Below are 27,205 nucleotides of genomic sequence, written 5' to 3'. Positions count from 1 at the left end.
AAAATGTCACATGATTAGTATGGAGCCACAAGTGGCAATTGGCTGATAACGCAATACAACCGAGATGATTATAAATTATTAGCATGTATTTTATTTCGTTTTCTTTCATTTATTTTGGCGGATTACATCAGATTATTAACAGAAATAGATTTTTTTTCAACTATACTTCTATTTATTGAAATATTGTTTTCCCTATTTTTTTATTTTTATCTTCATTTTATATTCTATTTATAAAGGTTTTTAGTACTAATATTTTTCGTTATTAGAGTTATTTTTTTGTTTATTTATTTTAATCATTTATTTGTATTATTTAGTGTCCCAAAAACGGATGTGGTTGGAAACCGTATTCTGTTATCTCACTGGCTAACATTAATAGTAGTAGTAAAAATAATAACAATAACAATAATAATAATAATAGCATATATTTGCCTACTTTACTTTTTACATACAATTACCTTAACTTGTTTGAATTGAATATATATTTTGTACTTTTTCTATTTATTTTCAAACTGTTATATTCAACTATTACTTCGTTCAATTATCTGTTTTTATTATTAAATCATGTCACACAAAATGGATCCGACGTTTGGAAGGGTATCCTGCCAGTCTATTGGTCATTGACGTCATTCACTGCAACGGAATACAGAATACAGTCAAAAATTTATATATTGTTTAACATTAATCTTCAAATAATGTTGACAAAGTATTTTTTTAAATATAAGTCGATAATTTTCTCGATGTTTCATTATTTTGGGGTGGGATATAAACATTTTCAAATGGCGTGTGCGTGGACAGTACCGGACGTACATAGCAGTATGCTATCTAAATCCGGTTACATTTCAAAATAAAGTAAGTAAACGAGACGAAAACTAAATTTTACAAAGTAATTATTTAACTAAAATCAGCTTCTTCTGGTGGTGTAAAATCATACTGACAGCTTTGCATATGTAAACTCTTCAATGACAAGTTCCATTTTAGCAATGGAAAGGTGCATTTCCGGTTCCAGATGCACAGCACTAAAAACGACAGGCACGAGGGCCATGCGGAAGGCTGTCGACTAGCTTGAATTAGCTGCCGGCTGTTGGTCGGTCGTCGCTCATTCGTTCAACAGCCAACAGCCGTGTGGCCGCCTGAGGAAATATCTCCGCGTTAAGGCGCCTCGAAGCTACTTTATTCGTTCAAATTGTTCCCCTCGTCGTGGTCATGCCGGTGAAATAACGCCAGCCGGGCATGTCCAAGCGACCGGGTACCGACGACGGGCTGCAGAGTTCACCCAGCGGTCCCCAGTGCGACTTGGCCGGCGGCGGGGACGTCAACATGGACGCGACGGCGGAGAAGATGGACGTCTCCCTGGCGGAAATCCTCGCGCTGTACAGCCAGCCCCTCAACGAGGAGCAAGCCTGGGCCGTCTGCTACCAGTGTTGCCGGACGCTGGAGGCGAGGCGGCCCTTGCGGAAAGGCTCCAAGAGCGGCGGCGGTGGCGACTCCCCGCGGAGGATCGAGGGTCCCGGGGATGTGAGGATCGGTCGGGACGGCACCGTCACGCTGCGCTTTGAACGCACCGCAGGTATCACCCCCCCCCCCCATTCACCCCTCCTTTAATAATAAAAGAAATCTTTAAATGGCGCATGTTGACGTCACTGCAGAAATGTGGTTGAAAATGTAATATTTTACAGTTGTGCCTTTTGAAAAATGGCACAAAAAGCGAAATAATTCACATTAATGGAGTGTGTGTGTGTGTGTGTGTGTGTGTGTGTGTGTGTGGTGCGCAAGTAAACAATGTACCACGTGATGGGGACCCCAGCTTGTTTTACAGTCTGCAGCAAAAAGGCAGCTCGGCTAAAAATAGCTCCAATGCTAACATGCATGCTCTTTATTAGCTACACCTGCACGACTTTTAAGTTTTTGAAAACCGATTTACGTTCTTCACCAGACTGAGAGCCGTTGTATGCTAATTTGGCTTAATATCTTGCAAACCCTTGTGTTGACATCTTCGTGTGGGTTTTGACGCACAATTACAAATTCGTAAACACGAAATAGTCATTTGTGCACACTGTATACAAAGCTGTGTGCACAAATACTACCAAAAAAATAGTTTGCACAAAAACTGATTTCCACCCCAAAAAAAAGTGTACACACAAACTACAAATGTGTGTAAATATTACAAAAATACTAATCCGTGCGCTCAAAATAATCATTTACATGCACGACATACAACTTTGTAACTGAATTTGTGTGCACAATACTAATTTGTGTCCACGAAATACTACAAAAATACTAAATCTTGCTCACGAAATACCAAAGACTAATTTCAGAATTAGAATTTGTGGCTGCAAAATAGTCGTTGCACACAAATACGCCAGAAAATACTAATTTGTGCGCACAAAATACTATCAAGACGACAAAAATCTAAAACGGTGCGTTCAAAGCACCTCGGGCCACGTTAACTATCGCAGAAACGCGTTTTAGCACAGCATAGTCCCGTGAACTCGCGTTTACTCTAATAAGTCATGAACATTTGTTAAGCAGAAACATTTTGGGGTGTGGAAATTCAGCCAACAAAGCCAGTTTCATGGAATTTGGCTTGCCTATCGTGAGTAGAAAAAAAAAAAAAAAAAAAGTCTCAAGGAGCCGTGCTTGAAAAAACACAGGAAGTTGGCAGTTCTGGTTTGAAGCGGCCATTTTAGGCTCATTTCCAAGCGACCACCAAAGATGACTCAGTCCCTGGAACGAGTTTCACTTCGCCGCATAAACTTTGGTAGACTTGTCAATCATGAGTCGACCCACAAAAGCGTCTGAAGAAGTTCAGAAAAACACAGGAAGTTGGCCCTTCTGGTTCGAAGCAACCGTTTTAGCGTCAATTTGCCGGTCTCGGTCGCCTCCAAAGACAAAGAGAATTTTTGCGATTGCTGCCAAACTTGACACGGATGAGCGACACTAAATTGCAAACCATTGGAGATTTTGGCATTATGTGCGACGTGTCATAGAACTACCGTATATGGCGCACGAGCTGCAGTATCACCAATATCATGGGATGAACTGTTTTGCTTTTTCTTTGGCTTTTTTAGGCCTTTTTTTTATTTTTATTTTTTTTATTCGAAAGGAAGGACTCTGTCATAGTAGTGAAATATCATCGAATATAAAAAAAAAAAATCTTTCAGATATTCAAAACATATTTGTTAAAACAATACAGGTCACATTACGAAGTATGTGCTTATGAAATGCTAACATTTGCCAAAAATGTGTCCACTCTGTCATCGTGAAATATCAAAAACCTTTCCGAAATGCGAACTATATTGTCAAACAGCACGGTCGCTTGCTAACCGAATCGAGTTGCTAAGTGAAATGTTCTCTGCGAGTTGGACTCCGTCGTCGTCTCCTGGTCGGTGACACAGAGCTCCTTGTGTCTCCTCGTGCCCCCCCCGCCCCCTCCGACGGCGGGTCATGGAAGACTCTTTTTATTTTCTTTCCCGTCTCAATTTGCACTGAGGTCAGCTCGCAGCGAGTTCCAAATTCACGTGATTTATTTATTTTTTTAAAAATATGCGACATACGGATGCGGAAGGAAGCATGGCGGCACACGGCGGGGTCAAAGTACTTGATGGGTGTGAGGTGGAGTTGCGTTAAAGTCTGCAGCTCGCTCGCTTCTGCAGCCGACTTGTACTTTCCGCCCGTTTTCGCTTTCTGTCACTAAAGGTGCTAAAAGTTATGGCACTGTCAGACATGCAGTACTGTTGGTATGGAAGTTTACAGGTAAAATGAGTCCAGATTTAGTTAAACGTGCCTCTAATTGTCATTGGCAACTCACAAATGCGTAGAAAAACCTTCACGGACACGTGTCGTCAATTAAAAGCGCCTTGGTTTGTTTGAATTAAATAAAAAAATAAAAAACATAAATTATTATTTTTAAATGTATGTGTTGTGACTTTCGGCTGTATTTTTTTAAAACAAATTTTATATATATCGTGTGTATATACAGATATATATATTTTTTAAATTACACACACTGGGAAAAAAATCAGTTCTATCAAATTTAAATGTCAATTTCAAAATGATGATAAACATTCAACACATATTTAATTGTTTTGAATTATTTAGAATTATTGTTTTTGTTTTTTTTAAATATAAAAGATTTTTCATGTTCAAAAAATTATTCATACATTTAAAACATACTAAATATATTGACACGCAGTATAAGAAGAGGGGTTTTCGCTCGTACAAAAATATTTTCTGTTTTTATCGCAATTAAATTATTTCACATGGATTTTATAATTAAATAATTTCAATTGAAGTTATAATAAACATTCCAAAACATTGAACATATTTTGTTAGTAAATGTGTATATAATGTATTATGAATTGTTTTATTTTTCATAATTTTTTTTTGTAACTTAAGAAATGTAACATTTATACACACACATATATATATATATATATATTTATTTATTTATTCAGGGAAATCTTCATACTTTAAAAAATGTGTTACATTTTTGTTCGATATTTTTGGGATCACTTTTTCCAATCTACATTTTCTTGCCCCGTCGTGCGACTGTGACGGGCCTCCGGTGGAAATGTACAAGTTATGCATTTCTTTTATTTATTGACTCTGTTGGTGTATGGCCCGCTCATGAGCTAATCGCGCTGGAATGTTCCACACTTGATGTTTTCTCATTCCACAGTTGTTTACGAATAATACGAATAACAGTGGGGTGTGTGTCTCTCTCTCTCTCTCTCTCTCTCTCTCTCGTTTTTCCCGTTGCAGATAAATATGGATCGGCGCCAACGTCACTTGAGGTGAGTGTCGCTCACGCAGAACGCGCACAACACAATGTTAGCCCGGTGTTGCATTATGGGTGTTAATTTCACACAGCACAAGGCGGCGTAGGCCAAACGTCTCCGCGAGATGCGCGGAAAAGTCTCAAGAAGCTGAAACGACGTAGACACTTTTAGGCTCATTTTGGCCGCTAACTCTGCATGTTTTGCTTTTTATTTGGCTTTTCGCGACTTGTTTTGCGTGACTTATTCGCTCAGGACGACCGGCCCACCGACATTTGTCTCATCCCTGCCAGATTTGAACCTTGTGTGCTCGGCACACAGGCGACGCGAAACCGCAAAACATTTGACTCGGTGAAGTTTGAGGACTGGTCATAAAATAAAGTAAGAAGGTGGTTTCTGTTTGTCCAGGTGAGACGCGGCCTCATAATGTTGGGTGGAGACGTCGTTGTCGTGTGTGTGTGTGTGTGTGTCTGTGTGTGTGCGTGCGTGCATGCGTGCGCGCGCGTGTGTATACACAGACTTAATCAGTGTGTACACCAACCAGCATCTGATGACTTGCATGTAACCACATTTCCTATGTGGGAGTAATTGATAAATTCAAGAGCTCCAATCTATGAAATTATCTGATAAAATGGCTGCCATAATCGTCTGCATTCCTCTAGGTAGATTTTTATTATTATTTTTTTTATTATTATATTTTTTTGGGGTGGGCGCTTCATTCATGTTAACTTTTCCATCTACGGTACTCCACAGTCTGGCTTTCTCCCGTTTTCCTTGCTGCCCTCAGTCTCCTCTCGGATAAATGTGATGCTAATTATTTCTGAGGTTTTCAGCGCGCGTTGCGTTGCGTGCAGACACGGCGGCCCGTCGTCCTGCTGTCGTGCCGAATCTGACCCACTTCCTCCACCTCGTCAAACTTCGTCAGTGAAGACAAACTGGATAATCATTTCTTCAAGTTAAAGACTTAAGCATTGTTTTGGAGACATTTTCGTGTAATAATTTCGCATGAAGCTGTCGGACGCATGCGCCCGCGTCTCGGGACAATCTTAACCTTCTTTGTCCCGAGGTTTAAGATCAAGCTGAGATTAGGCAGTGATATCCTATTACTTGAGCCGTCGGCGTTGGCGTCGCCGTCCGCCGGGCCGCGGCCGCTTCGACTGGCGGCGGCGCGAACGAGATGGAGCTCAGGATTTGTGAAATGGATGCGGGGGGCCAGATTAGTTCGCTAACCGAAAGTCTCGTTCAGTCCATTTCTCTAACAATCGCAAGCTCGTTGGACGAGCGCCGCGATGCAGCGTCGAGCTCGCGCGGCATCCGTTTTATGCGCGTCCCTCTATCGACTCGTGTTTCACTTTGAGCTTGTATTACCCAAGCCCCAGCTTGCCTTTCTGCACACGCGGCAACGTCGACAAAACGCACTCAGAGTGGCTCCCGACGATTTGCGATGTCAAAATAGCACCTTTAGTCTTAACTCATTCGCTGCGTCGGACATTTATATTCGTCAACCGTTTTCTGCCAATGACGAAAATGTTCGTCAAGTGTGTTTTTCGGCGGGAGGCGTGGAAGAAGCTTGTCTGTGACATTCAGTTCCGGAAAGCAGTGTAATGACTAACGGATCCCTGTAGGTGGCCGTGTTGCATTGCTGTGGATTTGAGATTAGCACAGCTTTTGAGTAGAAGATACAAATTGAGTGGACGTTACACTTTTCTGTCCTGTACTGAATACACGGTTGTATTATTTTCCAACTTTGGATGCCAGAAACCCAAAAAGATTTTCTACTGGACTTGAGTGCTTTCTGGAATTTTCTCGAGTTTCGTTTTAGTTGTCACAGTTCGGGTTAGCTAACAACTAATAAAAAGAATAATCAATATCATGCTGTATTGTCTCATTCCCCCCCGCCCCCCCCCCCCCCCCTCTCATGATATGGTCTTGATTGTCAAATCGATTATCTGATGCCTAAATTTTGATTGTGACCGTTGACGTGAATGTCAGTGTTGTCGAAACGAGTGATGGAAAGTCGGGTTAAGTATTCTATCGTCGCCCAAACATCGTATCGTGATGATATTGAGACGACTGGCAAAATATCGCGATAATCATATGCCCATTTACGCTTGCCACTCCCAACCCCGAGTAACGTCCTACTTCTCATACTGGCAACAAGGAAGTGACATCAGCATGAACTTTTCAGCCATCGGGCGATCTTGACTTTGTCGACGAATTCTGACCGGCGTCCCGCTCCATTATACGCGCGTCCGCTCGCGCAGTGCAAAGCCTCTGGATTTAGCTCCGCTTGCGTAACCGTCCGCGTCCGCTTGCCCGAGTGCCGCGGCGCTTTTTTTTTTTTTTTTTTTTTTTGCTGACGACTTTAAAAGCAACGAGAGCGTTATCCCGTCAGGGAAGCCCCCGACCGTGATGCACTTCCAATCGTTTGTTGCCGACTCCATCGCTGGTGCGCTCGTGCGCGTCGACGGTGCTGCCGACACACAAACGGCTCATTCTTTACCCCGTCTCGGTTGCCGCTTGACTCACCGATGTCACGTTATGACGGCCGCTCTCACAGCGAGTTCACACGGAATCAAACTTGTGGCTTGATGTTTTGTCACATTCAATTGGACGTTGACAGGCCAGCTTCCTGCGGCTGTTGATGAGTGAAAGAATTTAGAGCATGTCATTTATTTATTTTTTTTTAATTTAATTTTTTTTAGTTTCACAAAATAAAAATGAGCTTTTCTGTTTTAAAATTGAAGAATTAAAAATGTGACAATCCAGTGCTTTTTTTAAAAAAAATCTTTTTTTTTCCAAAAGGGAAAAAAAATCTAAAGATATGACACTTTGTTTGTTTTTCAAATGTTAGTTTGGAAATTACAAAATGATGATAAAAGAATACAAAATATGAGTCTATTTTACTTTCTAATTTTTATATTTTGAATGAAACCTTTCAAAAAAGTGAAATCAAATTTTGATTTAAACACAATTTTAACTGACTGATGGGACGCGTCAACAACCAAGCATCTTTTTTTTTTTCCTGTGCCAAGTGGCTTTCTGTCCGCGTCCTGACGCCACCATCAAAAGTGATGCGTTCTCCCGGGGCAATTTTCCGACACCCTTCCAGCCAGTCACGCCTGTGGTTGCGTGTGCGTTCCCCTTCGCTGGGCGGAGGCGGCTCTGTAATTAGCCGATTACCACGGCAGAACCAGTCCTGCGCGCGTTACCAGCAGTGGAGTTGTTTACGGCTTCCTGCTATTGTCCTTTGTGTTGAGTCACTGTTCCTTTAAGAGAGGCTGGGAAGAACAACAGAAGCGTCTCAGTGGGCCGTCAGGTTGTCAGCAGCGGGGCCTGAAGATGAAGTGACACCAGTTTGTGGGTTTCTTGAGTTCTAGAAAAGTCTCCCTTTGTACTAGACGCGTGTGACTCTTCCTTCAGTGTCATAATACTCTGGCGTTCCTGTGCTCCAGTCTGTTGTCCTATATATGGATTATAAAATTATATAATAAGACACCGAGCGATAGGATATTTATTTTAGCCTTCCCGGTGCAGGATTATCAGCTCCAAACAGACGATTCGTGAACAATGTCGGTCTAAAGCCTTGAAATCCATGGGAGGGTTTAATACCATGGTGTTCCTCAAGGACTAGGTCCTGGCACGCTGTTATTTATTCTGTGGTGTACCCAAAGGACCGGCCCTTAGTCCAATGTTGTTAATGCCGTGTTACTCCTTAAGGATTGGACCTCAGCGCGTTTTAATTTAGCCTGTGGTATTCGTCAAGTACCAGGACTTGGGCCACTGGTGTTTATGCTGTGTTGCTCCTCAAGGAACAGACCTTAGCTTGCTGTTGTTTATGATGTCGTGTTCCCCAGACCTTCGCTCTTTATGGTGTGGCGTTCCTCAAGGTTGAGGACTTGGTCGACTGTAGCTCATGTTGTGCTGTTCCTCGAGGATCAGACCACAGACCGCTGTCGGAAAAAGAAAACGAGTACTTGATGCTAACCCTCGAATTTGCTGGTTCTGTTGGCGCCAGTTTGCTGGTAGACGGTGTGAAAAGGGCTCTTTAAATCCGTGGGAGGAACGGGAATGAAGACCTTCCGGAACTTTTACCCTGGAAGTCAGTACTCTGAAGCACAGCGTGAAAAATCAAAGTCATTGATCTGTGAAGGGGTGAGAGTGTCACTTTCGCAGTATGTCACCAATGCAGCCACTTCTTTAGCCAAGCTAGTCAACGCCCTGCTTCCTCGCACATCTAAATTAAACTTCGTGCCACGCCCCTTAACGCCTCCTGCTACCAAGTGTCACTTTGGCATATCAAGACTTCAGGTTATGTCCACGTTTGCATTGTTTAAAAACCTGTTTAACTCGACAACTTGCATCTACTGTGGCCATTAAAGATAGAATATTTGCACTAGACAAATCCGACCAGAGTACATTGGAACCTCGTGTGCATACTGAAGTCAAAAATATGAACAGGTCAGTCGTATCTTAGGCCACAAAGGGACTGGGGATTTTCTTTTGGTCATACACCCTGTTGGCAAAATATCACCTGCAGTGTAGGAACAATAGAAATATGAGACAAAACCGGTTCTGCGCATTTTTTTTTTTTTTGTAAGGTTGTACCCAAGTGCTCCTCTCCTCCTCAGAAAGGTCCCAAGCTTATATTAGCTTGCAGGCGAGAGCATTCAGGAAACTTTTAAAGTTTAAAAAGGCCCAAAATTAAGGTAACACTTTTATGCTACATGTGTGTGCTTCATTTCAGCTACATGAAATGAAGCACAATAATCCTCATCATAATAATAATTCTATAATTTATGCTTCGGTGCTCCTTAAGGACTTGATCCTGGTCCATTACTTTTGCTGTGGTGTTGCTCATCTATCAGACCTTATTCTGTGCTGTTTCTTAAAGACCAGACCTTAGCGCCCTGTTATTAATGATGTGGTGTTCCTCAAGGACCACATCTTGACCCACTGTTATTTATGTTGCAGTGTCCTACGACGACTCCATTTTAGCCTTCGTGGTATACGTGCTGTCTCAATTTCATTTCGCATCATTCGCAGTGTCGTATTCCTGTGGCTGCGCAGGTGATCGACTCGCTGGGCGTTATGATCTACAAGGCCCTGGACTATGGACTGAAGGAGAACGAGGAGCGCGAGCTGAGCCCGCCGCTGGAGCACCTCATCGACATGATGACCAACGCGCAGGAGGCAGAGAGTGACGACGCCTGCCCCGATGAGGGCTACGAGGCCACCGAGGAGGAAGAGGAAGAGGAGGAGGAACAGCTGGCTGTCTCGACTTCAGGCGGCACCATCAGCCAAATACGAAGCTACCGCGACCTGATAACGGTATGACCGTAATACCATAACATAGTTAACTCATTCTTGTAAGAGCGCAAGCAACAACTGTTGCGTAGGGGCTATTACACTGTTATTAATGCTGTGGTGTTCCTCAAGGACCAGGCCCCAGCTCATTATTAATGCTGTGGTGTTCCACCAGGACCACAACTTTGCCTACTATAATTACTGCTGTGATGTTCCTTGAGAACATGTTCCTGGTTCATTATTCATGCTGCGGTCATCCACAAAGATCAAACCATAGTGGACTATTTATGCTGTGGTGTATCCCAAGGATCACTCCTTAGCCCGCTGTTCTTCATGCGGTGGTGTTCCTCAAGGAGCGCACCTTAGCCCTCTATTACTTTTACATTTCACATTCAATCATTAGTGCAGTTGATAACTTGGTTCAAAGGGTTTCTCCTTGGGTTAGATCGTAATTACCTTGCCATGAATGCCCCCACCCACACCAACCCTCCCTCTTTCTTACGTGCAACAGGTTGCGCTGATAGCGCCCGTCACGCTGTACATTCCTGCCGAGCGCAGCCCCGTAAACGAACTCTGTGTTTCCAGCGCAATAAGCCGGTGAAATATTCACTGGCTTAGTTCCTCATAGTGGATGCTGTGTAGTGATACACACACACACGCGCGCGCACACATTGAATGGGTGTGCGTCGCATTGCATTGGCACGACTTGATTCGTAGGCTGACGTCCTTCCTTCACACAGTCATCGCTTGTGTAACTCTTAGCTTTTTCTTTGTTTTTTTTTGTGTGTAACAAATGTGTAGCAAATGTTTGATGGTAAACATTTACAGTAGTTTTCTTATACCGTGGTCATTTACTGCAGGCACCCTTAGCTTTTCTCCGCTGGTTCCGCTGTGCAGTACATCAGCAAAAAGATGCTAACGCTAAAACTTGTTTACCCGTGGAATGTTCCAAACAGTTGCCTTCTAAGTGCCGTTAGTTGCGTGACACTTTAATGTGTCATGAGCGTCAAATTCCTAGCATGTATATGTCATTATTTCCCCCTTGTCATTGAAATATATCTATACATCAAGGTAAAACTGCATTGCCGCAATAGGGCAAGCTACAGTATTGCATAAGTTTTTCCTGCCCTCTTTTTTTAAAAAGGAACATTTTCCATGAATCATGACTTTTTTTTTTTTTTTTTTTTTTTGTATACAGTAACAACACTAAAGGTCACAGAGGAAGCAATATTTAATGTGTCTCAGCTGTGATTTTAACTGTGATTATCCTTTTTGTTACATTGACTGCTGAATGGCATAAAGGGGAAAACATTGACGGGGAATGTCGCGGTGACCGGACGGGCAGGTTTTTCTTTTTTTTTTTTAATGAGAATTCACGTGACTTCTGCGGCATACTTAATTTCTCCCAGGCCAAAGTATTCTCAGATTTGTTGGATACAAAGACAATGTGTGATAATAGCAGTAGAACCTTAAGCCCTTTGGCTGAATTCAGTTTTTATCTTTGAATGTTGAGCCCCACCAAAGTTGCTAACGGCACCGCAAAAAGGATAATAATGGAGATGGCAAAAATGAAAAATACGTAGTTATTTTAGTTTATCACATTACCTGGCTGGACTAAATGTTAACGTTACCTTTTTTAAAATTTGGATTATGATGGGATGCCTGCACAAAAGGGATAGTCTCGTTATATCCATAGAGCCAGAAATGGAAATTTTCAAAGTCGTAGTAGTTTTGTTTTATCTGCACAGTGGTTGACTTCTGTTTGTACTCTTATGACACTGAACAGTGTTAAAATATTATTTTTTTTAAAAAAAAATCCTTGTGCCTAAAGCTAAATCCTCCTATTAGCTTTAAATTTAGGCCCACGTACATTTAATCAATTATGTATTATTGTATATTTATTATATTAGAATTTTTTAATTTGAAAATAAGCAATTTCAATTTCTGGCAATAATTGACTACATGACATGACACTACATTTGGATTTATGTTTTCTAAGCAATTCTCCAGTTCTTCTGGAGGATTGCAACGATACAAGTGCTAATCTACCATGTGATTGATTGATTTTTATTTCTTTATTTTTGGGGGACCCAACCCACCCCTTCTCCTCCCCTGCAGCTGTGTTCCTCCCACCTTCCAAGCCCCTCAGATGCCCCGGACCACTACCAGGCCGTGTGCCGCGCCCTCTACGCCGAGTCCGGGGAACTGCGAACGTTCCTGGAGAAGATCAAGAGCGCAAAGGAGGTAAAAAGCAACACGGACGCCATTTGTCCCAACGGTCTCACATAATATAAATATAGTAAATTCACCCAGTGATGCTAATAAGTAGCCATGCGCAATATTGCACATACCGGCAAATTAGCATGTTACTCAACCAGGCCCGCAGTCTGTCTTGTTGTCGTCGTACAGTCGACGCGCTGCTAGCAATTAGCATTAGTTACTTTATCCCTTGTTTTGACAGAATCTTCGCAAAATGGAAGGCGAGAGCCACCAACAGCCTGTTAGAGACCTGGATGAGCTCCAAAATGCAGATTGGGTAAGGAAAACCGCATCGCTACATGCTATAATGACAACAAATGTATGTAAAAATGTTTTTGGGGTCGTGACAGGCGCGGTTCTGGGTGCAAGTGATGCGAGACCTACGCCACGGCGTGAAGCTAAAGAAGGTGCAGGAGCGTCAATACAACCCGCTGCCCATCGAGTACCAGCTGACGCCCTACGAGATGCTCATGGACGACATCCGCTCCAAGCGCTACAAGCTTCGTAAAGTCATGGTGAGGCGTCAACAACTTTCAAATCAAAATGACTTCTGACATCGCGTTCAATTCCAGGTATTGCTCCTTGAGACTTTTCAGTGAGTCCTGTTCCGATAGACGTATCCAACCAGTTTCATGTTGATCGGTGCCGGGGGCAAATTTTATGTAACTTTCCAAATCTTTGAATTTGCCCAAAATGGCTGCCAGAAACCAAAATGGCTGATTTCCTTATCGATTTCAGTCATTGCAACATGAGACTTTTTTTTTTTTTTTTTTTTTTTTTTAATATAAAAACTGTGTCCTGTCATGATAGACGCGCACCAAATTTTACGTTAATTGGTGAAAGTGGTGTTGTCGCACATTTTTTTTCTGTCGCCACCTACTGGCCTGCCATACATATTAAATCGCTAAGGCAGTTTTTAGATGTATGTCTCTATTCTGTTTATTGGGTTGTCCCGTAAAAATGCTACTCTAAAAATGTACCCATATGCAGACTACTGCCCCCCGCAGGCGTGGAGAGCTATTTCCGCTTGTGCAAATAAGAAAAACTCCGTCTTAATCTTTTCATTTTTTTCCTTTAAAGACAATAAAGAAACAGACTAAGTAAGATTTTATATTAGAAATATTTTTAGACATAAACTAATACAGGTTCAAAGAGAATCATAGAAATGACATTGCTTGTCGAGCTGCCATTTTGCCAGATAGCATAAAATCCCCCAAAGACAAAAATTTAATATTATCCCAGTTTTGTGTATGAATTAATATCATTTAATTTGTTTTTATTTCCACTTGTAGACATTGACGACATATTTTGACCCCCATCTGTGTCACTCCAGGTAAACGGCGACATCCCCCCGAGGCTGAAGAAGAGCGCCCATGAGGTCATCCTTGAGTTCATCAGGTCGCGGCCTCCTCTCAATCCCGTGAGTCAACGCTCGCTCATTGTGACATTGGCGCTTTTTTTATTATTATTTTTTTTTAATGCTGCGATGCAACACAATGACAACGCACGCACGTCGTCAGGTGTCGGCCCGCAAGTTGAAGCCCACGCCGCCGCGACCGCAGAGCCTCCACGAACGCCTGCTGGAGGACATCAAGACGGAGAGGAAGCTCAGACCCGTCTCGCCGGACTTGACCCGGAGGATCCGTCTGGGTGAGGGCACACACGCGCTCACGCCGCCTCCATTCAACCATTAACTTGAATAATGCAGCCATCGTGATTAACGAGCCTTCTTTACTGTTTAAACAAGAATCAAATTGACTGAGCGCTCTCGTTTACTGCAGCACTGACTAAGCTATCGACATTCAGCTTTGATCGCACTTCGTCCAATTGTGTACGCCCCTTTTGATGGAAGCCGTGAGCGGATTGGTCGAAAAATAAAAGCCACATTGTCACATCAGGGGAAAAAAACCCAAAAACCAAAACAAATGGTACCAGAACAGCAGCTCTATGACATGTTTTAAACGTTCTGGGCTTATACTTGTTGCATAATGCTGCGTATAGAAGAGATTATAAGCGATATGTATTGACTTGGCCTTCTCTTTCTCCAACCTGCCAACAAACACGTCAGTCATTCGTCCTCTTATCACGTCTTACAGCTTTGACTCGTCAGGTAAAACGTTTCCCACACCGTCGCCTGTTGCACCTTTTTTTGCTCTGCTTTTATTAGGCCCTGCTTTGTTTTTTTTTGGTTTTGTTTTGAAGTCGCAAACACACCCACTGTTTGTATGTCTGGCCTGTGTCGAACAAGTATATGTACGCGACACACCCCTGTCACATATCGCATCGTTTCGTCGCGAGGCGACGCACAACGATCGGCCTAACTGGATGGCTTGAAATTGGCTTTGCGACATTGATGTTCTTATTCGTAAGACGAATGAAAATTCAGCCCCTGAAGCCAGTTGGACTTATGAGCATGAAATTTGAAATCATGAGTAGACCCACGGAAAAGTCTCAAGTCGCCAAGTCTGAAAAGACAGGAAGTTGGGCATTTTTTTTTGAATCTAATATTTAAAAATCCCGCCCCCGAAGGCAGTTTCACCAAGAACAGAAAAATTGGTAGGCGTGTCTATCATGCGTAGCTCTACAAAAAAGTCTGTTTTTGTTCTGACCAAATCTTTTGTCACGGCGTGGCGGCCAATTTTGATGACTCGTCCCAACGCAAAACGACTGCGGCCGCCGCGCAAGGTGCCGAGCGTCACCAAACGCCCCTCAACACCTGGCATGATGTTATCAGTCGTGTCACAACAGAGAGATTACACATGATCACGGCCGGCCTCGCCTGTCTGCGCCGCCCGTCGCCCTAATCCACACCCGCTGAGGAATATGACACGTTACATAACCGATGCGCCTGCGATAAATACGTGAGGGGCAGATGATGGGCCTGAACGCATCACGGCCGCGACCTCAATCCCGACGACTAAACGGGAATAGCCCGTCAGTCTCCCGCTCGCATCCCTCTTTGTGTGTGCGCACCTCCCTTTATGCACTCCCTGATGCTTGCTCCAGTCTGTTAACACATGCACTGCCATTGACGGCTTTAGAAGTCAAATATCCACGTTAACTGGGAAGGCTGGCAGTGAATGAGTTTTAAGGGTGACCCAGTTTGTGTTACTAATGATTGTTTTATTTCATAGGTGCTGGGAAAAGCATCAGCACGCCTCACGATTTGTGCCGGACCTCAGGTACACAACACCGCGTGCTGGATATTCACTAACTACAATCGAATCAGAGCAATACATTTTTCTTCTGCTTCTCCATGAGGCAGTAAGTAAAACAAAATGTTAAAATGCTGACAGTTTTGCAGAGTTGCTTGACATGAGCTAGCTACACAGTTGAGCCCATTTGAACTCTGTTGTTCAAATGGGCTCCAAAACAGCAGCACACATGGTCTCCCCATAATAGACTCCTTTCCCCCCCCTCAAGAAAATAAATTGCCAGTAACTTTAATTACCTTCGTTCGGACACGGCTACTTCGTTGCTAACCAAATGTTAACATTAGCATTTTGAAGATGTCGCTGAATGTTTGTCCGTTTGTACCGCAGACACCCCCGACGCCCCCCGCAAGCTGGCCACTAGCACGCAGTCGCTAGCGCGGGGCTCGGCTAACCAGATGAGCCAAAGGAAGAGACTCCTGCACGCGCCCACGCTGGCGGAACTGGAGAGCTCCGATTCCGACGTAAGACACCACGGTGATGGATTTTAACCTTTTTTTTTTTTTTTTTTTTTTTGCATATCGATGTCGACGTTTGAATCGGTGAACTTTATCGACAGGAGGAGACGACGAGGAGCAGCTCCAGCGCGACCACGTCCTTGATGGACATATCTCCAGATTCTACCAAAGGCGTGAAGCGTAAGCACGCCTTTCTAATATCAAAATAATATACCGTGGTGCCTTGACCTGCAGGTTTAATTAGTTCAGCGGCTGCGCTCGTCTAATACAGTGAAGAAGACGGTCACAACTGCTCAGTAAGCTGCAGTAGCACCCACGCTTGCTTTTTTTTTTTTTTTTTTTTTTTTTTTTGCAGCTCTACCGGCGTTCCTGCCCGTGTCCGCCACGCCGCTGCCGGACAAGCGTCAGCTGTCGGCTTCCCTGCGGCGCCACTCCATCGAGAAGGAGGCGCCCGCCAACTCCGCCCCCTTCGTCGCGCCATCCAGACAGAGCTCCAAGTCTCTGGTACGCACGCAGGCGACAGCAACCTACAATGAAACTCCTCAAATAAATGCCAAGAACACGGGCAGTAACTGTAATGCCGTCACATCACACATTGAGTTATCGCACACTCGTGTTGCTAACCAAAACAGCAGAAATCTCAAAAAGTGAAATCTTTCCCGATTATTGAATCGGCTTTTGATGATGATGTCGTCCTTCATTGACTCGCTGACTTCCTGTTTTCACGCTGCAGCTGATGGACAACGCCGGTAAGGTAGGTAACGCCCACCCTACAAAATTCTCCCGCCGCCATATTTTTACATCCACCATTTTGCTCGTCACGAGTCTGCACTGTAATGCAGTGCAGCTCCTCTCAAATTACAAAGCATAAAGTCATCTTAAAAAATCTGGTGAGTTGATGGAACATCGCAGGAAGTAAGTAGTACAACGCGTTCTATTAGCTGTGCGGTGCCTTTAATTATGTCGTAAGCCGAGACGGATTATTGCGTTAAAGTGTACTTTATGAAACTCAAAAGTGTCTCGTGTTTGTTTCTGAATGTTGTTGTTGTTGTCGTCGTCGTCGTCCTTCCCTGTGGTTCAGGTCCAAACTGCTAGTAGTGCTGCTCAGGGCACGGCATGTCCTCACCCCCCCAAAAAAACAAAACAAAAACAAAAGATCACATCTGGGATCCACTTGAACGCTCTTGGCACTTTGTCTCATCGCCATCAGCTTTCACGGGACGTTTGTGGCATATTTAAAAATAGGACCAAGACCGAACGCGGTCAATCAAGACGAGACAAAACATGCCACAAATCTCTCACGTCGTCCGCTCCGAGTGGGCTGCCGTTTGACAGACAATTAGGGACTGGAAAAGATGAATTTGTGACGGCATGAAACCATGCGGAGTTTTTGGAGTCCACTGAGTGTCGCAAGTCAACATGAGGCTGATTGCTAAATTTAGGGCGCGCTTGCTAGTTAATGCATGATGACAGCCACTTTGCACAATGGAAATGAGCAGGACTAGACTATAATCATGATCATAATAATATTAGTGAATCAGAAATAATCCACACAAAAAAAAGGTCTACGTCATACTATTTATGTGCTGCCCCTTGCCAGTTATTGATTATTGCCACCTCGCACAATAAAAACTAATGTAATCACTAGAAATAATCCAGTTTAAGAAAGAAAAAGGTCCACAGCATGCATGGGCACACGTGGTGTACATATCTTTATTTTTAACGCAGTGGCACGACAAGAAATAAACGAGTTAGATTTTAAAAAATAAATAAAATAAAATAAAATCTACAGCACACACACACACGCATGCAACGTGGGCGCCATATCATGAATGTTAAGGCTCCTGTGGCCAGTCACCGATGATTACTGCTACTTACGACAATAGAAATCAACTCCATTCAGCATGATTCTCATCACAGCAAATAATCGAAGAGTTTTTATTTTATTTGTTTTTGTTTTTTTTTTTACTATTACACTGGTGCCTTGGCTTAAGAGGTTAAGTCATTGCAAAACGGAATCAATGACAGTCATGGCACCACTGTATTTGCCTGTTTGGGAAGAACAAAACGGTGGATGAATTGAGGGGGAAAAAGCCGTCCCTGCATTGCGCGACTGTCCTTGAAGGCATCACCGGCTGTTTGCGGGGGTGGCGGCGGTGGCGGTGTTCTGCTCCTGTGGTTCCGGTGCTGGCCGCTCGATAATGCGTTGTTCTCCTGTGACGCGAAGGTCTCTCGCTGGTGTGCTGTCCCCCAGGAGGAGTTCCGCTTCCCGGCGGAGTGTCTGGCGCTGACGGTGGAGGAGGTGATGCACATCCGCCAGGTGCTGGTCAAAGCCGAGCTGGAGAAGTTCCAGCAGTACAAGGACGTCTACAACGCGCTCAAGAAAGGGAAGGTGGGGGAATATCGCCACTTTGGATTTTGCCGCCGTGTATTAATCGAAATATTTTGGGTTGTTTTTTTAGCTTTGCTTCTCGTGTCGCGCGAAGAGGTTCTCCTTCTTCACCTGGTCGTACACGTGCCAGTTCTGCAAGAGGTAAACTGAGCTTGGTTTTTTTTTTGTGGTTTTTATTCCTTTATGATGATCAAGCTGCTGTGGAGGATGCAATTTGACCATTTTGTGATTTTTGGGTTCTTTCCAGGCCTGTGTGCTCACAGTGCTCCACAAAGGTAACACTAAAACTTTGTCACCAAAATACGAGACCTTATTCTTGGAATATAATTTTTTTTCACCCCCAAATATATTAATTTCAAAGGTGGATTTATTTATTTATTTATTTATTTTGCAATGAAAAAAAAATTTACTTTATTATTGTAGTATTGTTTTTCACTGAAAAAAAAAACATGACTTTCATTTAACAGTAAGACCTTTTTTTCTGACTGATTCAATTCTCTCACTTTTAACAATAAAAAAAAAAAAAAATTTTTAATAGAGAAAATTCTCACTCCTCCATCATTCCAATATTTTTGATCTTGGGAAAAAGAATCTAGTTTAAAGATGACTGTTTTTTCAAACATCTCATGTTTTATTTCGGGAAAAAATGGCTTATTAAATTGACTTGGATTTAAGGTAAATTAGGTCATGTTTTGCTGTTGCTGCTTTGTCGTCAGATTCGTCTTCCGTCCAAGCCCTACGCCACGTTGCCCATCTACACTTTGGGCCCCAGCGCGCCGGTTAAAGACGAAGCGGGCGCATCTTCGGCCTCATCCGAGTCGTTCGGGTCGGCGCAGAACCGCCGCAGCCTCCGCCGAAGCGTCTACAAGTCAGTTTTCTCCATTTCAAAAGAAAAAAAACATTCCTTCGAGCTAACAAAGATGATTTATTACTTTAGATGCAGTACAGGATTTCTATGCAAGTCTTGTATAGATTATATATATTTTTCTAATTAAAAAGAATGTAAAAAAAAAAAAAAAAAAAATTGTGAAATTGTAAAATATTTGAATCGTAGACCCATTGAAAATTACATTGGGATATTTTTAGTTTTTAGATACGACTAGATTTTTATTTAACAAAGAGAAAATAGCTTGAAAATAACTTTTTTTTTTTTTTTTTTTTTTTTTAAATTTAAAGTTAGAAAATGTTTTAGCAGCAACACATACAAACGGAGCACACAACAAAATAATCAAACATTATATATGTAAACACCAAAAGGGCTCGACCGAACCATATAATTTCATCTCACAAAAGCCTGCGAGCTGAATGCTAACATATAATTTGAAATGCCACAGGCGGGCTACCAGAAATTGGCAAACATTTGGTAGTTACAAACTTTCACAGTTGCTACTTTAACACGCAGCAGCATATCTTCTCTCTGCGACGTGGGAACAACCACTATTACCTTGTTAATCTTTTTTTATTTTTTCAGTACACAAATAAACGTCTCCGAGAGAGCTCTGTTTAGCGTTCGTGTTTGCCGTCTTTCTCAGGTTCAGCAAGTCGGGCACGGGTGACGACGACGACGACGACGCGTCACCTCCGACCCGGGGCGACCCGGACCTCCCCAAGGAGCTGACGGGGGACTGGGCGTCCATGGAGGTGTGCGTGGACTGCAAGAAGTTCATCACGGAGATCATCTCGTCCAGCAAGCGCAGCCTGTGCGTGGGCAGCAAGCGGGCGCGCCTCCACCGCCAGACTCGCTCCTTCTACCGCAGCTCGTCCGCCTCCGTCGACTTCCGTCGCTCGCCGCGCATCGCCATCCACGAGGCGTAGACCGGGGGAACCCGCAAAAGACGTCGCGGGTTCTTCCCGCTCGCCAGGAAAACGTTTGAGGATGCTAAAGCGGAGAAAAGGAAGGACGGACTAAATGGCTGTAAATAGCGTCCGAGCTCAGCCCAGCAAGTTTTCCTCGTTAGCACTCAGGAACAACAAGCGATTGTCGAGACCCTCAGGTCGCCTCCCTCCAACCAAACCAGATGTTTTTTTTGTTTTTTTTTTTTTCTTTTCATGCTGCAATTTCCCAACCCCCCTTTTTTATTTTTGACTACGGCTTTCACGGTGGAAATGGCAACAAACAAACAAACAAAAAATTGTCCTTTTTTTTTTTTTTTTGGTCCATATTTTTTTTTTATCATTCCAATTATACCAAGTAATCATTTTTGATGACTTCTTCCATGGTGGAAATGGTAAAAAAGATGCCCCCCCCCCACCCCATTGGATCTTTTTTCCACCCTTTTTGTTAGCTGAATTACAGCAAAATAATTTTGGCTACTTTTCACATGGAAATGGCCAAAAATACATCCGCTTTATCCCACATTGGAGCTTCCCCCCCCCCCCCCCCCCCCCACTTTTTAAATGTATTTATTTATTTAGTTTAAATGAGGTCAATCATACCAAATATTTTTTGGACTACAACTCGCATAGCAGAAATGGCAGCGTTTGTTTTTTTCCCCAGAATTATTGCCAAATTGGAGTATTTATTTTTGCTTTTTTTAATTAAACCAGTTACATCAAATAAAAATATACTATATTTCGTAATAGTAGCAATGCCAGATTTACATTTTTTCTTTTTTGTCCCACTACATCATTTTCCTTCTTCTCTGATGGTGGAAATGCCCGCTTCCCCCTTTTATAATATATATAATTTTGCCCCCCCCCAAAAAATCTCAAAATGATTGCTCAATTCCACCCAAAATGATGTTTGAGTTGAAATTCCTCTGATTTACCCCAACTATAAGCACTTCTCTAATTTACAACTTTTTGTATATATATTTTTTGTCAACACGTGATTTTGGAAGTGTGCCTAGTGCCAAACTGCGGTTTGTTTTCTGCTTGTACATAGTGTACATGCATTGAGTGCTGCGGACTCATTGGCTGCGCTGCTGCTTCTGCGAATGTTGTACATGCTGTATTGCTCAAAATGCTCCAGATTTAATACGACTTTTATTTGTTTTAAGAGGATCAAATGTTTGTCAAATCAAAGTCTTTATTTTACGTGTTTAAAAAAAACCCTCCCGGGTCTATTGATTGATGTCGGGCTTTTGTCTTAATAATTATTCATTTGTCCGTTCCCCCCAAGGGTTCCGCATGAATGAAGGAGGAATTCAACGTCGGCCGTTCACACAGAACAAATTTGGTTGCTGAAGATGTCACGTAACCTTTTCTGATGCTTGAAGAAAAACACCAAACCAGCCGGGCCTGTTCTCAACGACGCTCGTGTTCCCACCCAAGCTGATTTTAAGTTTTAGGCTGCTGCCAGGAATGTGTGCATGCTTCTGTCTCTTTTTTGTTTGGTTTTTAAATGGAAGAAACCACAATAAAAACATTGATTTCTTATGCTTGACTGCATTGTTTGCCGTTCTTTTTCTGGAATAGACAACTTCGTTCTTATTTTTGATTGTGACTTACTCATAAAAATAAAACTTTGCAGAACGCTGAAACATCCACAGGTATCTAAACGAAAACTCCTATCAAGCGAAGAAATAGCAAAAATAAAATATTCTCAAGATAAACCGATGCCTCTAAAACCCCCCAAAATACAACTTAATTCTTGTAAAAGTGCAGCTTTTTATCTAACAATAGAGTGCATTCTCTTTTCATTGACAATATGCAACTTTTATTCTCAAATTACAACAATATAACTCTATGCCGGAGTTGTAATATGACATTTTCTTTTACAGATAAAAATACAACTTGATTCTCATACTCAATCCAACGCATGACACTCGTACAGCACTTTTCTAGGCACTCAAAGACACGACTTGCGAAGCAGTCTGACGAAGCGTGGCTGCCATTCTGCGCCTACGGCCCCTCAGAATGTGTGACCTCACTCTATTTTTCTTATCATCCCAACAAACATCAAATATTTTCCTGGAACTGACAAAATGAGAGGAAAATCCACACCCTTGGGAAGTGTGATTACTTTTGCATGAACGTAGCGCAAATGGAGTTTTCCTCCACGCACGTCGTCGTATGTTTCTTCGGAAAGTGGGCGGGCGCGGTCACGTGACTTCCCCGAAAGGCTCGCGCGCGCGCGCCAAGAACGAAAGCGAAAGCGTCGCTGTTTCAGCACAAGCTTCCCAAAACACTCGCGCTGCTTCTCGTCTCCAATTTCGCACCCTCGACTTCATTTGAGCGACGCAACGACGCCACGCGAGTCAAATCTTGTCGCCCGATGATGAGGAAAGCGAAAGTGACGTCATCGGCACCGTAGAGAAGGCGCGTGTTCCGGTTTGCTGTCATTTGCCGTTCGGCCGTCGACGAGGAGTCGTCGTCACTTTGTGGACGAAAAGGAGCAAAACATGGCGACGCTGAAGTTGTTTGTCTTGTTTGTCGCGGCTGCGCAAATCCACAGCGTGACGCCCGGTAAGTGCACTTTGTCCACAACTTGATGATCCCGATCGTGTTCCGATGATTGGTGTCGACGCTCTTGACTTTGCCGGAAGCAACACTTGGACCCTCAGTCCGAAGTTCTTGCAACTGGTTTCACTTGGCAAAGCTGCCATTGGAATATTCGCCTCACGGAGGCGGCATTTCAATATATGTGGGAAAAAAATACAAATAAAATCTCATTTCTTGAAATAACGACAAACAAAATCTGTGTAAAAAAAAAAAAAAAAAAGTGTTTAGCGTATCTTTTAGTAGATCATCATTCTAACATATTTATTGTCAGAAGTTCCTTTTCCAGAGTTACAACTTAAGTTTACAAAATATATCGTCTATATTTATTGACGAATCTGTTATTAAGGACTATTAAATCCATTTATTTAGCAAGGGCATGATAATTGTAACATGATACGGAAGTCGTGAAAATGAAATCAAAAGAATGATGAGCGTCTGTTGTCGAATCCATTGAGAAATTTGTGTGTAAGAATACGTTTAAATAAATATTCAAGTATTGAAATGACCACAAAAGAAAATGGAATGTTTTGTATCTTTTTATTTTCATTTATTTTCCCTAAAAAAGACGTTCAAATGTTTCAACGGAAGACGAAATCATTTGAAATAGGAAGAGTGCAAGATTTTGGGCCATCAAACAAAAAAGGAAGATCAACCTTTTTGTTTGTTTTTTCTTTCAGTGCTTCACACGCTCAAGTATTTCAGGACAGCATCGTCTCAAATTCCAAACATCCCAGACTTCTCGGAGGTCGGTTATGTTGACGACGTTCCGATTTCGCGCTACGACAGCAAGAGCAGGAAAACAAAACCCAAACAGGACTGGATGAACAAAATCACAGCAGATGATCCTCACTACTGGGAGAGACAGACACAGATCAGTATTGTTAATGAGCAGGTCAACAAAATCGACATCGAAATTGTCAAAGCGCGCTTCAACCAAACTGGAGGTTTGTTGACGTTCAGCTTTCCACAATTCAAATAGATTTCATGTGCTCGTACACGTTCTTCCTCCTCATAAACACGTTTCCTTCTCTCTCGACATGGCGTCACTCTTCAACGTCATTCTCTCAGGTGTTCACATGATCCAGATGATGTACGGCTGCGAATGGGACGACGAGACCGATGAGGTCGATGGTTGGCGACACGACAGTTACGATGGAGAAGCCTTCATCTCGATGGAGGTGAAGACAATGAGATGGATCGCAGCTCACCCACAAGCTTTCGTCACCAAACTCAAGTGGGACAGTGACGAACTTTGGAAGCTAAACCTGAAGAACTACTTCACTGAGATTTGTCCTTCTTACTTGAAGAAGTATTTGACCAATGGGAGGGACTTCCTGATGAGAACAGGTGCAGTCACATCATGTTAGCACGCCCCCTACAGGACCTTTACTGGCATTACAAGCTGCACTCTTTCCTCGTTGGCTTCTTTCCTCTCTCACTCGTTCTCATCATCTTTTGTTCTCTCCATCTTTTCACCCTCTCACACAATCTCTCTCTTTTCAATCTGCCATTGATTGTCTCCATACTTTCTCCTCACACGCTCCCTTCAACTCGTTTTCTTTCCATATTTCCTCCTCTTCCACATTCTTCCCATATTTGTTCCTCTCACATCATCTAGCTATTTTTCATCCTCTCACACATTCTCTCAATCTTTTATCCTTTTCACACCTACACCGACCTTTTTCTCCTCTTACATATTCTGCCATCTTTGTTCCTCTCACAAGTTCTCTTTTGTCCTCTTACACATTCTTCCCATCTTTGTTCTCTTTTGTCCTCTCACACGTTCTCCCCATCTTTTCCTCCTCTCCCACGCTCTCTCTCTCCGTCTCTGCCCCTCTCTCACCCGGTGTCCACGTCTCCCTCGGCCCGCAGAGCTTCCCACGGTGTCTCTCCTCCAGAAGACGCCGTCCTCTCCGGTCACCTGCCACGCGACGGGTTTCTACCCCGGCGCGGCCGCCCTGTTTTGGAGGAAGGACGGCGAGGAGCTCCACGAGGACGTGGAGACGGGAGAGACCCTCCGCAACCACGACGGAACCTTCCAGACGACGGCCGACCTGAAAGCGGAGGTGACCGATGAAGCCGAGGGCCGCTACGAATGCGTGTTCCAGCTGTCCGGCGTGGCGGACGACATCGTCGCCAAGCTGGAGAGGAGAAGCGTCCGGAGCAACGCGCGCATCCGAGGTGACCGACGCTCAGATCGTCGCGCGTCGGAACGATCGCTCACACGTTTTCTTCTTTCTTCTCACTCTGCGAAGAGGAAGAAAAGAGGAAGATGGCGCTGGCCGTCGCTGTCCCGCTGGCGGTCCTCGCTCTGGCGGCGGCGGCGGTCGCGGTCCTCGTCAAGCTTTACAAAAGCAGACGAGGTGAGGGACGCCGACGTTCGCTCTGTCGGGAAGATTTGTGCCCATCGTGACCTTTGTGTCTCTTTTTTCTTCGCAGCCAAATACGATCCAGCTTGTAAGTGCGACGCCTTCTGTTTCCTTTGAGCCGCAGTCGGCAAAGCGCTCGTGCGAAGGTCTGACGTGGACCTTTGCTCCAAAAGTGTGCACGAGGAGTCGCAAATAGTCAGCACGTGAATGTCGATGTCGCCATCGTTGTGGAAAAAAGGACTCGCTCCCTAAGGCAGAGAAAACCTGAAACCGAATTGAAGTCAATTTAGATTTCGTGGAAAACGTACGACTTAGTTCACTCGTGTTCCTCGGCCCTCGACGGCGAAGCGTGCCAAAGCCGCACTGGGGTTCGTTCGATTGAAGCTCCTCCCCTCGCTTCCACAAAGTTCCCTGGCCCCGAGATGCCGCCGGGCGGCGCCAAACCTCTATTTTAATATTCGCTATGGTTTTGGGCTGAGCGCAAAGACGGCGAATAACAGAAGATAGCTTCCCCTCAATAAATATTCCCCAACATCCGAATTCATGAATGTGGAATTGTAAATATGCGGCTATGAACTGTACGATTCCAAAGAAGTTCCCCACCGCACTCTCGTAGTCAGGAAGTAGAAGATTTGTCCCAACCGCAGCTCAAAGTACGAGTGAAGATGGATTCAAGAGGCCTTCGTGGAGCAAATGTCCTTCCTTCCACAGTCGGACTTGTTTTCATTCACATCTTTTTTTTCATTCACGGCAGCCGTCGACGCCGATTCCGAGCCCGCTTCCGAGCCCGCCGCCCCGACGCCCGCTTCCGAGTGAGACGCAGCCGCCGTCGCACGGTGAGTTCGCTGACGTGGACTCCGCTCGTGTTCTCGGGACTCTTTCCAGGTGCATTCGCGTGCTCTTCTCCGTGCAGGTGTCGGAACACGAGAGAGATGTCTCCATCGAGCGCTTTCTCATCACACTTGGGCTTGAAAACAGAGATGGGATTTGTTCTTCACGCAGACAATTTGTGCAATTAAGATGTTTCTGTTAAGTCACAGTTTTTGCTGGCTTTGGTGTCTTGGGTGAGACTCGTTGGAGTTGATCGGGTTGCTTTCTTCTGTCCGTTAAGTTTGTCAGAAATCGGCGCAGTCACACAATGAGAGGATTTCTTCTTTCGTTGTATCAAGCACTTGAACAGCTACGATGAATTGCTATCACAATGTGTCGATTGCCGGTTTGCCTCGCACTCCTTTTATCAGTCCAAAATGATTTTATAATCCTGTTATCGATTCCAGGACCGCTTTTCACTTCAACAAACAACTCTGTCAATTTGTACGTTGCTCAGAATGGGACAATGTCGTCGATTGCATTTGTTTTTGGAATTCTGCAATTCAATATAAATCCTTGTAAAATACTGGGAAAAAAGCGACTTTGTGATTGATTGACAAATTTGCATTGATAAACCTTGCTAATAAAATGAGGAGATTCATCACATGCTCGTGTCATGATACAGAATTTTCATTGAAATCTTACTACATCCTTTCATAGTTTCACAGCGAGTGTTCGTAAACAAAACTTTGGACCAAGGTAGCCGATATTTTTAGTTCCGATCCATAATTTGTCGGAAGATCACTAATCTGAAACAATGGACACGTTTGATTGATAGCGCTTGCGTCTTGCTGGCAGTTCGGGCGACCACGGCGCCCGCCAGGCGGCGTCCTCGCCAGTTCGCGTTTCGCCAACGAAGAAGAACGCAAACAAGATGGAGACGGTGCCCGTCGCGGTCAAGATACGTCATTCGTTTCGCTCAACAATTCAATTGGGACAAGTACATAACCGCACCGAAGGTCGATACACGTCGAAAAGGGAACACTTTGTCGTCGTCACCGTTTTGGACGATTTATTCACCGCAAAGCGCTCTCGTCAGCTCGGTTCGCTGAGCGAGAATGCGGAAGTGAGCAAGCTAAAGCTAAGCTAGTGCTAGCGAGCGACGTCATAATTTGTTGTT

The 27,205-nt window shown here is 43.8% G+C and overlaps 2 protein-coding genes across 6 annotated transcripts; both read left to right on the top strand.

The window, feature by feature from the left end:
- Positions 1-1,085: 1,085 nt before the first annotated feature.
- spire1a (spire-type actin nucleation factor 1a) lies at positions 1,086-21,781 on the top strand. Of its 5 annotated transcripts, none has more exons than XM_061665150.1 (19): positions 1,086-1,567; positions 4,762-4,793; positions 9,846-10,106; positions 12,201-12,326; positions 12,544-12,618; positions 12,692-12,856; positions 13,675-13,761; positions 13,862-13,991; positions 14,410-14,451; positions 15,476-15,523; positions 15,884-16,017; positions 16,113-16,191; positions 16,367-16,515; positions 16,745-16,765; positions 18,266-18,403; positions 18,474-18,544; positions 18,651-18,678; positions 19,120-19,271; positions 19,936-21,781. In XM_061665150.1, the coding sequence occupies exons 1-19, from the start codon at positions 1,231-1,233 to the stop codon at positions 20,216-20,218; spliced, it is 2,358 nt and encodes a 785-aa protein (XP_061521134.1). In that variant the 5' UTR covers positions 1,086-1,230; the 3' UTR covers positions 20,219-21,781. The 5 variants fall into 5 exon arrangements, with proteins under 5 accessions (XP_061521134.1, XP_061521133.1, XP_061521135.1 ...); XM_061665149.1 differs by having other exon boundaries at positions 18,239-18,403; XM_061665151.1 differs by lacking the exon at positions 14,410-14,451 and having other exon boundaries at positions 18,239-18,403.
- A 709-nt stretch (positions 21,782-22,490) lies between these two features.
- On the top strand, positions 22,491-26,691 carry LOC133395878 (major histocompatibility complex class I-related gene protein-like). The gene is made up of 8 exons (XM_061665154.1): positions 22,491-22,810; positions 23,524-23,790; positions 23,915-24,193; positions 24,719-25,027; positions 25,102-25,209; positions 25,286-25,303; positions 25,970-26,051; positions 26,129-26,691. Exons 1-7 carry the CDS (start codon positions 22,747-22,749, stop codon positions 26,029-26,031), a joined length of 1,107 nt encoding a protein of 368 aa, XP_061521138.1. The 5' UTR covers positions 22,491-22,746; the 3' UTR covers positions 26,032-26,051; positions 26,129-26,691.
- Positions 26,692-27,205: the final 514 nt, after the last annotated feature.

This window comes from Phycodurus eques, chromosome 20, assembly GCF_024500275.1.
Source record: "Phycodurus eques isolate BA_2022a chromosome 20, UOR_Pequ_1.1, whole genome shotgun sequence".
Lineage (NCBI taxonomy): Eukaryota > Metazoa > Chordata > Actinopteri > Syngnathiformes > Syngnathidae > Phycodurus > Phycodurus eques.
This window is presented reverse-complemented; position numbering and strand designations above follow the sequence as displayed.